This window comes from Phaseolus vulgaris, chromosome 4, assembly GCF_000499845.2.
Source record: "Phaseolus vulgaris cultivar G19833 chromosome 4, P. vulgaris v2.0, whole genome shotgun sequence".
NCBI lineage: Eukaryota > Viridiplantae > Streptophyta > Magnoliopsida > Fabales > Fabaceae > Phaseolus > Phaseolus vulgaris.
In genome coordinates this window covers 3257386-3270340 of record NC_023756.2, presented here as the reverse complement: position 1 = coordinate 3270340, position 12955 = coordinate 3257386, and the positions used below count along the sequence as shown (strand labels likewise).

General features: G+C 32.5%; 2 protein-coding genes across 2 annotated transcripts; one reads left to right on the top strand and one right to left on the bottom strand.

The window, feature by feature from the left end:
- Positions 1–2475: 2475 nt before the first annotated feature.
- LOC137836894 (protease Do-like 8, chloroplastic) lies at positions 2476–8193 on the bottom strand. The gene is made up of 13 exons (XM_068645673.1): positions 7767–8193; positions 7050–7183; positions 6216–6298; positions 6015–6113; positions 5771–5837; positions 5285–5360; positions 5109–5175; positions 4379–4596; positions 4150–4217; positions 3823–3902; positions 3313–3399; positions 3121–3228; positions 2476–2716 (listed from the first exon to the last, which is right to left on the bottom strand). The coding sequence occupies exons 1-13, from the start codon at positions 7925–7927 to the stop codon at positions 2588–2590; spliced, it is 1377 nt and encodes a 458-aa protein (XP_068501774.1). The 5' UTR covers positions 7928–8193; the 3' UTR covers positions 2476–2587.
- Positions 8194–9723: 1530 nt separating this feature from the next.
- Positions 9724–12953, top strand: LOC137836893 (DExH-box ATP-dependent RNA helicase DExH18, mitochondrial). Its single transcript, XM_068645672.1, has 2 exons — positions 9724–12377; positions 12661–12953. Exons 1-2 carry the CDS (start codon positions 9964–9966, stop codon positions 12695–12697), a joined length of 2451 nt encoding a protein of 816 aa, XP_068501773.1. The 5' UTR covers positions 9724–9963; the 3' UTR covers positions 12698–12953.
- The last annotated feature ends 2 nt before the right edge of the window (positions 12954–12955 follow it).

Genomic DNA, 12955 nt, shown 5'->3' with positions numbered 1-12955 from the left:
TATATATATATATATATATATATATATATATATATATATATATATATATATATCACTACAAGAAATTCATTAAATAATAATCAAAATTAAAGATAAAAATAATTAGTCACTATATTAACTAAATTATATATTATTTTAGAGATTAAAAAATTATTTGTATTTAAATTGGTTTTTATTATTAATAAAAATGTATAGAATGATTCCTAAATTAGTATCTGAATTAGTTATCAGGATTTTAGCTACTAATATTTTAGATTCTAAATTAGTCTAAAGTAGTATCTTAGAAATTAATTTAGAATCTAAAATATTAGTGACTAAAATCTTGGTAGCTAATGGTTATATATCAATTTAAAAATCATTTTATAAATTTTTATTAATAATAAAAACTATTTTAGATACTAATAATTTTTTATTTTTTAAAAGGATTTTTAATTTTAATTTAATTTAATAGTAATTAATTATTTTAATATCTAAAATTAGTTGCAATTTGATGATTTTGTTATCTGTTAGAGTTGTTTAATTTGGTTCTTTTTAAGTTGTAACAATTGGTCTTTTAGATTTCTGTATTGTGGTCAATCTTTTAATAAATATGTACAAAATTTAGGTAATACAATATTAAAGGGAGACTTATGTGGTGAGACAATTAAGATATGTATACTCAATATTAAAATCACATGTCTCTATCTTTTCTTTTTCTTTTTCTTTCAATCACTTTTTGTCACTTCATGAATAAGAATGTTAACATTGTTCATTTCATTTAATGTTGATGATAAAGGTGACAAAAGATTATAGGAAGAATGGGAAAGGAGACACAAAATGGAGATATTTTAATCCCTATTTTAAATACTTGATTACTTATGCATATAAATCAATCTCTATTTTATAATTATTTTATATATTTAATTAATTATTATTTTTTAAGAGATTAAGTCTAGAAACATGATTCATTGTTTTTAATTATATTTAAGAATATATTATCTCATGAGAAATTATGGCCACATTTTAGTAATCTGTTATTAATAAAATAATTAATGTCATTTTGCATTTTTGTTAAAAAAATATGTATTAATGATAATAAACAATTACTTGATGTAATTATCCATGCTAGGAAAACATGGATTATAATTTGGAATATTCATGGTTTCAAACACTTCAAACATCTTTCACACGAAATTGATTGGTAGCTCTCAAAATTTGTGTTATTTTCTTCTAAAATCAACACGTAATATCTCTTACAATGTTAATATATTATTATTAAACCAAGCAAGACCATAATTTATTTCTTATGTTAGTCTCTGTGTTCATGAACTAGTTGAAAAAAAGAAGCCATACACATCACTTTCTTATCTAGTTTCCATTATTACTTGTGCAGAAATATATGAAACTAGCAATATTTTACTCTTTTTTAATCTTACCACTCTTTTGACTGTATTAGAAACTAATTTCATTTTTCGTATTATAATGGTTACAAATCCAACAAAATTTTGCACACAATTAATCATATTTTTACTTGAAAAATACACTATACTAAAAAGGTTTAGGTATTGTGAATTTATACAAATTATTCTTGTCCAGGATGAGTAGAAGTCGTTTGAAGTGGATGTCATACAAACAAACTAACTTCTTTTGTGAAGGATTGTCGAATTTAATGGTTAGAAGCCGGGAGATGCTTCAATTATATAAGACTCTTTGACACTTAAATCAGTAAATTTTTTTGAACAATTAAGTAAAGTATAGGTAAAAATTATAAAATCAAGAATACTCTCTGTTATCAAGTATTAAGTCAATTTCATATAAAAAAAAAAGTTAGTTACTTTTCAATATTAACGAGAACGAGATAAGTGTATATGATTAAGTCTCAATTGACCAGTCCTTACATTTTGTACTAAGTTTTTATAAGGAAATGGTGGAATGCTTTCCAAACAATTAAAGAAAGTTTAAGTAATAATATGTAAATAGTGCAAGTGTAATATTTTTCAAATAATTAAAGCTTAGTGTAGGAGAGAAAAATAGAAGTTGTACAATTTCACCAAATCTCTTAGATAACAATGTAATTTATTCTAATTAAAATTATCATACAGCTCCACCAAAACAAAATAATATTGTCCTTAAGAGGACTTGGATTCCATGCTAGGTAGAGTAAAAATAGGTTAGCACTAGTTAAACTCAAGTGCCTTAATTCATAATTACCAAGTCAAGGATTAATTATATACATAATCTATTTACATAAAAGATACAAAGACCATTATTCAATAACTTTGACCAGAATGAATAGAATAAAAGATTATGTAGATATAAATCAGTGAAAAATGAGTTGTAGAATGTACATCATTTTGGCTTTTTTCTCTGAACTTTCTACTAGTTCATCATAGAACACCATTGTCAAACCTATAATGCAAGAGACCAAATTCAAGAGTGAAGTATTTTGAAAACCATGCAAATTATTTATGCCACACTTCTATTATAAGACCCTGATTGCACAGATGAATTACTTTTCTTTTCCTTTTTTGTTAAATGTACAACATAATATTGTCTGCATATATAATACATTTGTTGGTTTATAACACATCAATGCATATAAACCATTTCAAGAACTTTGTTCCTCAAGTACCACAGGCAGCTCCAACTTTTCACTGCCCCTCTGAATCATCAAGACCACTTTATCCCCTACATTATAGTCATCCAATGCTTTCAACAACTCTGCTTTGCTCTTGACCTGCCAAGGATGCACCAAATTTCTTATCAAATTAATGCATGCCTCCTATATAAATTGCTGAAGTGAAACTCTAATTCTGATTAGAGAGAATAGAAAAAACACTTGATGAAAGTGTATATCTTAGTTATGTCCACAAAATAAAGGTTGACAATATGAAATGAATATTTTGGCATTTTTTTTTATAAAAGTTTTTGTGTTAAACATCACTATGCAACTTGACATCTCAGTTAGACTGACATCTCAATCATCTACCATCACGTGAAAAAAAAGTATTATTAAAAAAAATACAAAAAAAACATGAAAAATTATACCAAAACCCATATGTTAACAAAAACGATCTATAGATAGACTATACCTATTCATAAATAATTCTAAGAATATTTTGCTTTTAAAAGAGGACTCACAGGCTTATTGTCAACAGCAACAATGATATCTCCAAGGACTATATTTCCAGCAAATCCCCTTGTGGTGGGATTTAACCCAGCTTTGGCAGCAAGACTATTTGCAGGAACCTGAGGAACATGTTCAAGAGAGTCAAAGAATGATGTAAAGGTAAAGTTTAATTACAGCATAACAAGAGAATCTTGTGGATTTACCAGAAGAACAAGAGCTCCATTTCGAACATTAAGTTGGTTTGCAATTAAGTCCGGCGCAATATCCACATTTAAACCACCTCTAACAACCTTGAATCACAAATTATGAAACCAAATGTAAATATAGTCATAAATATATAAATCTTACAAATTCTGCAGCTAAAATGTAAAAACAAATATTATATATAGAAATATGATTAAAAAACATAATGTAGAACTAACAACAGTTGTTTCCTTGTGTTTTCTTTCCAAACAAACAACTAAGTTTTTCCTCTCTCTATAAAATCTAGAAAAACAATGTGTTTTTCCGCATTAAAACATAAAAGGACCATCAACCATGAAACCTTGTCATATTAAAGATATCACAGCATGTCATGGCAGATGATTGTTATTACTTGAGGTGTCAGTCTAGCTAAGATATCAAGCTGCATAATGATACCTAACCGATATCACAGCAAAGCTAAAGATTTGTCTAGATTCTTTCTGCATATTTTGGTTCCATGAAACACTTACTTTTCCAAACCGAATGAGCTGTGGAATAATTCGCAATACAGTTGAAGATGGGATCGCAAATCCTACACCAGCCGATGTTCCTGCAATAGCAAGAAAAGAAAGGCAAAAACATGAAGCATGCAAAACTAATAAGAGCAACTAGAACTTGCAGCTTAAACAGTCATTTCACCATGCAAAGTAAAGTGAATGGATCAACAATGTAATCAAGGAAAAAGTGGTAGAAATTTTTTGACAAGTGAATCCAAAAGATTTTCTCAGCTATAATTTTCATACAATGCTCAGTAACGTGGTCCAATTCCTTCTGATTGTGATGGTTAAATAACTTGCCTGTCTGAGTAAATATTGCAGTATTAATCCCAATTAAGCTTCCTTTCGAATCAAGAAGGGGACCTCCGCTGTAAGCATCATAGGAAAAGTAAGAAATGCAGCATTTGATATTAACAGCCAGTTAACACTCAATACCAATCATGAAAAAAACATTTTGACCAAGTGAACTGCACCAAACTGAAGGAAGGGAACTATTCTAGCTCATATACGGAAAGGATCCTAGTGTAACCTGTTCCCAGGATTTATTGCTGCATCAGTTTGAACACCACCACCAATTGTTACCCCAGTTTGACTAAAGATGTCTCGGTTAAGTCCACTTATAATCCCAGCTGTGAGGGTGTGATCAAAACCAAATGGATTTCCAATTGCCAAACATTGCTGCCCAACTTTTAGAGACGATGATTGTCCCACCTTGATAGGCCTTAAAATATCTTTAGGGGCATCTACCTGTATTTGTAGATTTGTTAAGATCTTGTCATGTGATGATACATGCATGCACAATTTTATTAACTATCTAAATGAGAGATTAATAAAAAGATGTGATTTAGACAGTCATCAGTCTTGCGGTTCAATAGCTTCAATCTGAATACAAGGAGGTAGATTGCATATACATACAAACACATCATGAGTACTATTTTTAAATAACAAAGAAAGAAACTTTTAGCCACCATTATTTTAATGAACAAGTACCATGAATGAACTAAAGAAGAAGATAAACCCTTAGACTTTGAATGATGATTTTAATCCTTTTGATGAAATAGATTATTATAAAACTAAAACAGAAACTAACATGCATAAGGCCTGACCTGTTACTAGGAACCACAGCAACAACAAAAGGATATCCAACTTGGAAGCAAAATGTTATAAAGTGAAACAGAGATGTTAAGTATATTGCTTATTGAAATCAGGCAATTGATTCACAGAAGAAAAAAATTCAGAAAGTAAAAAGGAGATCATGCCTTCAAGACAGCAAGATCCTTTAAACGGTCAGCTCCAATGAGTATTCCTTCAAAATTCTTTTGTAACCTTAATAATAGATAGAAAGTGTAGAAATCAGAATTACATATGTTGGTTAGTTTCAAACAGAAATTTGGCAATATATGCAAAGAAAAAAAATTCTACTTGAGCCTCTCACCCTTCTGATGCTAGAATATTAACTCGAGCAACCACCTCACCAGCCTTCGGGTTTCTTGAAAGGGCATTGCCAATTACTGAATAATACAAGATTGTAACAATCACACACAAGTCAGCACCTGGTCTGGAAAGCCTACTGAATACACTAAGGTTGGGAAAATATGCATACAAATTAACAAGTGCAAAGTACAAAGCATTCCATCAGAGCACATCAAGTACATTAGGTAAAAATGGAGATAAATATTTCTAAGAAAGGAGCAAAGAGGAGATAAATCAAAAGATATTTTAAAGCACAAAACAAAATTCAACAAATACTGAATACACATTTCAAATCAAATACAGGAGAAAGGCCTACAAGAAACCTTATGCCCATTCCCTCGGAGAGCTCAACAAAATCTTATTGAAGAGAACCAAAGCTAAATGTGTGTTTTGTTTTAAAGATTGAAGCCAGACATAACATAGAAACTGTTTCCCCACTGATTCTCACCATGATAATTTGTCACAATGTGGCCCTCCTCATCCCACACTACTCCAGAACCATTTCCTTCAGGAATCTGGTAGTATAGATACAAAAACAAAACAAATTAAACTGTTTGATACTCTACCGTAGGACAATTAAAAACCCTATCATGCTTATTAGATAGACACAATATAATAATCAGAAAATAGAGTCCTTGATAAGACCTTCAAATGATTTAACATGAGATATTATAGATTAAGTACTGAGTTACCTCAACCACACCAGTTATATTAAGCTGAGGACGTAATGTCACATCAAATATGTTAACAACAGAATATGTGTTTCTTTCAAATAGTTGGACAATTCGATCCTGCCAATTACAATGAAATGGAATTAACTATTGCTACAAGAATATAAAAAATGTGCCATGCAGCCACTACAGACAAAAGAGGGGCTATAGTTGAAAGCTGACCTCTATGGGAAAGAGTGGCCCAGAAGAAAACACGGGAGGGGTTACTTCTTCAAGTGTTACTGATGGATCTCCCAATGCTAGGGCTGTACATTTACAATTTATGACATGAAGATAAACTTTGCTGGTAAATACTAAAAGAGACTTGCATCAAAGAATACAACAATATGTTTATAATGAAAGAAAATAGAATTAGAACACGCTGCTAGAATTCGATTACTGCACTTCACCAGTTATGAATTTAAAATTGATGCATATTACAACTACGAACTCATAAAATTAAAGGTTAAGATTCAAAGTTCTTTCTCTCTGACTACAGAATATCTTCATCCCACCATTGGCAACTCACAGCTCCATGTCCATGTAACAAACTACTAGTCAAATACACCAAACCAAAGGTGATCCATCTCACCAGCATATATAAAAATAAAAATACTTTAGCAATACCCTGTTAATAGTTTAATTGTCATGCACTATGGGCGTAAAGATTATTGCATGATCAAATAATTAGAATTGGGTAATATTATATCTTCCTATAAATCCTCATAATATTTTTTTTTTTTAAAAGTATTGAATGCAAAAGAAAATGCATTTGACGTCCTGAAAATATAGAAAATATTCAATTATTTCTTTATCCAGAAAGTAGGAGAATTAGTAGGAAGAGAATATAATGAAGATTTGGAACTATTCTTAGAAATCACCTTGGGTATGTTCTTCAAAGTAATCATTTCAAAAGTCTAAGAATTTTACCATGACATACATATATAGAAATAGTCATGAACTTACGAATATACAACAAATCAAGCAAGTTGAACACAAAAGCAGAACCGTGCGGACCTGACAAGTACCTTGAAGAACAAAAACAGGAAAACATAGTTAAACTCGCCACTAACACACGCCGTGTTGGAGATAGAGCAACCTCCCTCAGCATTGCGCCAAAATCCAATGTTTCATCTTGAACTTGCACAGTGCTGCTACATGTGTAATCAATCAAACATGCACACATCAATAAAAGTCACAACCCCACACAAAAACAAGCAACACCAACAACGAAAACGCACTCCTGGATGCACAAACGCTCAAACTTTGCAAATGCAACCACAAAAGACACACACCCAATTGCAGTTTCTTATTGAAATCTTAGGACTTGCCACTTTGAAGACCCATTTTCTGTTTTCACTGTTAATTACGAAGGAGAAAAAGAATAATGCCCTCCTAAATGTAAGATTATATTGTCATGCAATCACAAATCGTCCTGTATGATAAATTTATTGACTTTTGCTGTAACTACCTTAAAACTCGTATCAGCTTTTAATAACACTTTTTTTTGTATTTTTTTTTTCACTGTTTCGTATGCAAACTTTTGAAAACAGGAAGCAGAAAATGCTTTTCCAAACCAAACAGCCCTTAGTTTGAAAATGAAAACGCACTCTAGCTTGCACAAAGACTCAAACTTTTGAAATGCAACCACAAAAGGCCCACACCCAGTACAATATTTTTACTGAAATCTCAGTTTGCAAAAACAATGGGGATACACAACGTAATGGGGCGAACCTGCTTGGTGAAACGGCGTCGTTTGGGGAGTGTTTGGAGTCAGAGCAAACAGAGGACATTCCATCAAAGCAAATCTGACGGCGGCTGAGGACACAGCTTCTTCTTCTTCTGTGGGTTGGAACTCCCACTGACCACAAATTGCACGCTGATAGAACTTGCATTCTCTGATTTTGTGTGAAAATTGGAGTGAAAAAAAAACGCAAACTTGGAAGCTGAACTTTTGGGAAGGGAAAGGAAGAGGGATAAGGGGTTAAGGGTGGCTCGATGATTACGGAGTTTGAGATATTAATGTTATGTTTTCTGAAACAATAGAATCTACGGTTCAATATTTAATCATTTGTTTCGATTAGGTACTAGATTTGGCAGATGGGCAATGATTTGATAGAAAAATGAGAAATGGTTCCAAGAAAAAAAATTAAAGAAAATTAGGTTCTTTATATTAAAATAGATAGAGTAAAAAAATATAAAAAATGGTTTGTGAATAGTGTAGGATATATTGAAATTGTATTTATTTTAATGGATAAAAATATATGATTATAAAATTGTGTTTGTATATAAAAAAATTAATTTTAATATGTTGTTAGTTTTAGTTATTAGTAATAAAAGATTTTTTTTCCGTGTAAGAATATATTTTGCAAAAAGTATGAATTATTAACATGAAAGATAATAATGGTTATGAATAAATAATTAATTTTATTTTGAAAATAAAAAATTAATTACGTAATTAAGGTTAGGGTTAGGGTTATGAGGGGTATGGTTATGGTAATGTGAGGATTATGTGTATGGTTGGGGTAGAATCATGGTTATGATTGGTTTTGGTTTTAGAATTAAAGTTTAGGTTTAGGATTTATGATTATCCATTTAAAACACACATGCATAGTTGATTATTTGATATACATAATAGATTATTTTTTAAAAAATTACTCATAATTGATTATGAAAATATGATAATCGATTATTCTTGAAAAAATAATTTACCGTCGATTATGACAATATGGTAATCGATTATCCTTAGAAAACAGTTCATAATCGATTATGGCAAATCGATTATCTTTGAAAAAAAAATCATAATTAATTATGGTTCCTTTATAAACATATGATATTAGATTATTCTTGTAATTATTCTCACAAAATTGATTCTCAACCATTCTTAATCGATTTTCATGCTTAAAATTCATAAAAACTCTGCTCTCGATGCATGTACATGTAATTTTTCTCAAAGAAATTTGCAATATATGTGCTCTCACCCATATTAATTAAGAAGTAAAGGGGTAAAAACATAAAAAAACACATAGTTTAGACCTTCTTCTTGCTTTTTTTCCATGCTCGTATTTCAGTTTGAATTATTGGATACAAACAACACTCATTATCGCCTTTCCATCCTCATTTACTATCCATTCTTAAAAACAAACACAACTTAAAAAGAAAGAAAAAAAATTATATAATTATGTTCTATATGTGATTTTCTCCAATTAATTTAAACTTTGATCTCATAATATAATCCGTTGATACACATATTTATTTTCTACATTATAGAAGTAAAATTTAAATTTTGATGGGAAAAAGTATAAAAAATATTTATAAAGTTTATACTGAAAAAGTTATCCTTAATCTTGATTGAAAAACAATAGTAAAAAAGGTAAATTGTCAAATTGAAATTATAATTTGAATTGAAAAAAAGTATTTAAAAAAATTGTGGAATTTATGTTCTGAAATTTAGATATTACATGATATAAAAACCCAAAACCCTCAACATAACACAAATCAAATTAAAAATGCATTCAAATTAAGAATGCTTTAGAGGGTAAAAACATGATTTAGTGATAATCAATTGAATCAATTTTCTATGTACATAGACAATTGAGAATCTACTAAAGAACCAAATTATGTGCCATGAAAACATTTACTTTACTTAAAATTATGAAAAATAAATAAATAAAAGCCACTAGAAGCTTGTATTGAAGCCCTAGATTTTCTTGAACATCTAAATCCCTAACCAAAGCCTTCCCTAAAATTCCTCTCATTCTCTCAAAACACACTTCCACAACCTAATTATCCACAAATTCAATTCATCCAACCCTTTCTCTCTCCCTCTAATTCCCACCATTAAACAAAACCAAACACAACAAAACAAAAACCCTAATTTGAATGCCCCATTTCTGTGTCCTCTTTCATTCTCTCAGTTGAACCTATTCCAATGGCTAGAGGCTTCTTCCACTTGTGCACACGCAAGAGAACCCTCTCAAAGCTTCAAGCTCTTCTTTTCAACCACTCCCAATTCCACACTTTTCAGAACCCGGTTTCCCCAATTTTGACCCGTTGCTCAAACCCGGTCCTTCGGCCAAGATTCTCCCAAAGTTCGAGACTTCCCGGCGAAATATTCCGCCCCACAAGACCTTTTTCCGCCACCGGAGACGAGGGCGGCGGCGGCGAGACGCCGACGGTTGAGTTCGACGCAGATTGTGGTAAGAACATTGATTTTGAGCTTGGAAATGAAGCTAGTAGTAGTAGTGTTAATGGTTTTTCTGAATATGGTGGTGTTTCAAATGACGGTAGTAATGAATGCAATTTAGAGATTGTTGATTCTTTGGAAGAATGTAGAAGTATTGGTAGTGGTAGTGATAATGACAATGAGTTAGGGAAGAAGAGTGAGGAATTTGTTCACGTGGCATCACGTGACCCTGTCGAATTGTACGGCGAAATGTGCAGTGTGAAACGGGGTGCAACTCTGGATAGGTCAGAGGTTGAGGTGCTGGGAGAAGTTTGCCTTTGGTTTGCCAAATCAGGTTGGGCATCCAATCAAGCCCTTGCCATTTACATTGGTTTGTCATTTTTCCCCACAGCAGCACACAAGTTCCAGAGCTTTGTTACGAAGAAGTGCCCTGCTGATGTTGCCAAGTACTTGGTGTATCTTGGGCCGAGTGATGAGGCAGTGAGGTTTTTGTTTCCCATATTTGTGGAGTTTTGTTTGGAGAATTTTCCTGATGAGATAAAGAGGTTCAGGAGTATGGTTGAGTCGGCTGACCTCACGAAGCCACACACTTGGTTTCCATTTGCACGAGCGATGAAACGGAAGATTATTTATCATTGTGGGCCGACGAATAGTGGCAAGACGTATAATGCATTGCAGCGGTTTATGGAGGCGAAGAAAGGGATTTATTGTAGTCCACTTAGGTTGTTGGCTATGGAAGTTTTTGACAAGGTTAATGCAAAGGGGATTTATTGCAGCTTGTTGACCGGACAGGAAAAAAAGCGTGTACCGTTTTCAAATCATGTTGCATGTACAGTGGAAATGGCATCGACACAGGAACCGTATGATGTGGCCGTTATTGATGAGATTCAGATGATGGCAGATCCTTTTAGGGGGTATGCATGGACTAGGGCTCTACTTGGGTTGAAGGCTGATGAGATACATTTGTGTGGTGATCCTAGTGTTTTGGATATTGTCAAGAAGATCTGTCAAGACACTGGGGATGTGTTGTATGAACAAAATTATGAGAGGTTCAAACCATTGGTGGTTGAAGCTAAGACACTGCTGGGAAATTTTGAAAATATTCGGTCTGGGGATTGTGTAGTTGCGTTCTCTAGAAGAGAGATATTTGAGGTTAAATTGGCAATTGAGAGGCAGACTAAACACCGTTGTTGTGTGATATATGGTGCTCTACCGCCTGAAACTCGTAGACAGCAGGCTAGTTTGTATAACGATCAAAGTAATGAATATGATGTTCTGGTGGCCAGTGATGCAGTTGGAATGGGCCTGAACCTTAACATTAGAAGGGTGATTTTTAATAGCCTTTCAAAGTACAATGGTGACAAAATGGTTCCTGTTCCAGCATCACAGGTTAAGCAAATTGCAGGAAGAGCTGGCCGGAGAGGATGCCTGTATCCTGATGGACTTGCCACAACCTTGCATTTAGATGATTTGGACTACTTAATTGAGTGTTTGAAACAACCTTTTGATAATGTGAAAAAGGTAGGCCTGTTTCCATATTATGAACAGGTTGAATTGTTTGCTGGGCAACTTCCGGATTTGACATTCAGCCAGATATTAGGAAAATTTGGTGAAAGTTGCCGTTTGGATGGGTCATACTTCTTGTGTCAACATGGTCACATCAAGAAGATTGCTAATATGTTAGAGAAGGTCCAGGGATTATCTCTAGAAGATCGTTTTAACTTCTGTTTTGCTCCTGTCAATGTTAGAGAACCAAAAGCTATGTACCATTTACTTAGATATGCAACATCACTTGGTCAGAAGATCCCCGTAAATATAGCTATGGGCATGCCAAAATGTTCTGCTCGAAATGATGCTGAACTCCTAGACCTTGAGACTAGGCATCAAGTATTATCTATGTACTTGTGGTTGTCGAACCAATTTGATGAGGAAACATTTCCTTATGTGAAGAAAGTAGAGGCAATGGCTTCAGAAGTTGCCCACTTACTGGGTGAATCTCTTGTCAAAGCTAACTGGAAACCTGAGCCAAGGAATAAAGGCAAACAAAAAACTGAAAAAAATGAAAGGCAACTAGAAACAGGGAGTGCAGTTCAATTACAAACTGCAAAAAAGGGAATGGATTATTCAAGGCCACAATCACTTGTAAAATTATACAGCAAGTAAGTGTCCCTGGATGTATCTGTCTACCTTCTTCATCCAAGTTTTTATTTAATTTCACTAAATGTTGAATGCAAAGATCTCTTCTTTTGCTGCAAACTTCTTCTGTTTTTACCGTCTAAGCATATAAGGCTTCTTCTGTTTTTACCTCACCGTTTTTTAATTGTGTGTTCATAATTCATTGCTTTTTATATGCTCTATTGTTCCTTTTTTTTTTTTTCTGTCATCTACTTATCTATCCCATGATCAGTGTTACCTCATACAAGTTACTTTTTTGTTTTTCAGGGATCGTCATGGAAATTCCTTACAGCTTGATAATTAAAAGAAACTAGCTATATTGTCATGACCCTAGAGGTAGTTCTTCTAATATTCTCTCTTCCGTTGGGAATGGATCTTTGGGTTTTATTTTCTCCGTGATAAGTGCCTTATAAGTTTAATGATATAGGAATTTCCTGAAATGAATATGAAAAGTTGACCTTTTGATCAAAATAAGAATTGTATTTTTTTCTAGTGCAAAATAGTTACTCTGTTGTACTTATTTTGGCATTTTATAAAAATTTTAAATCATTTTTTTACCATT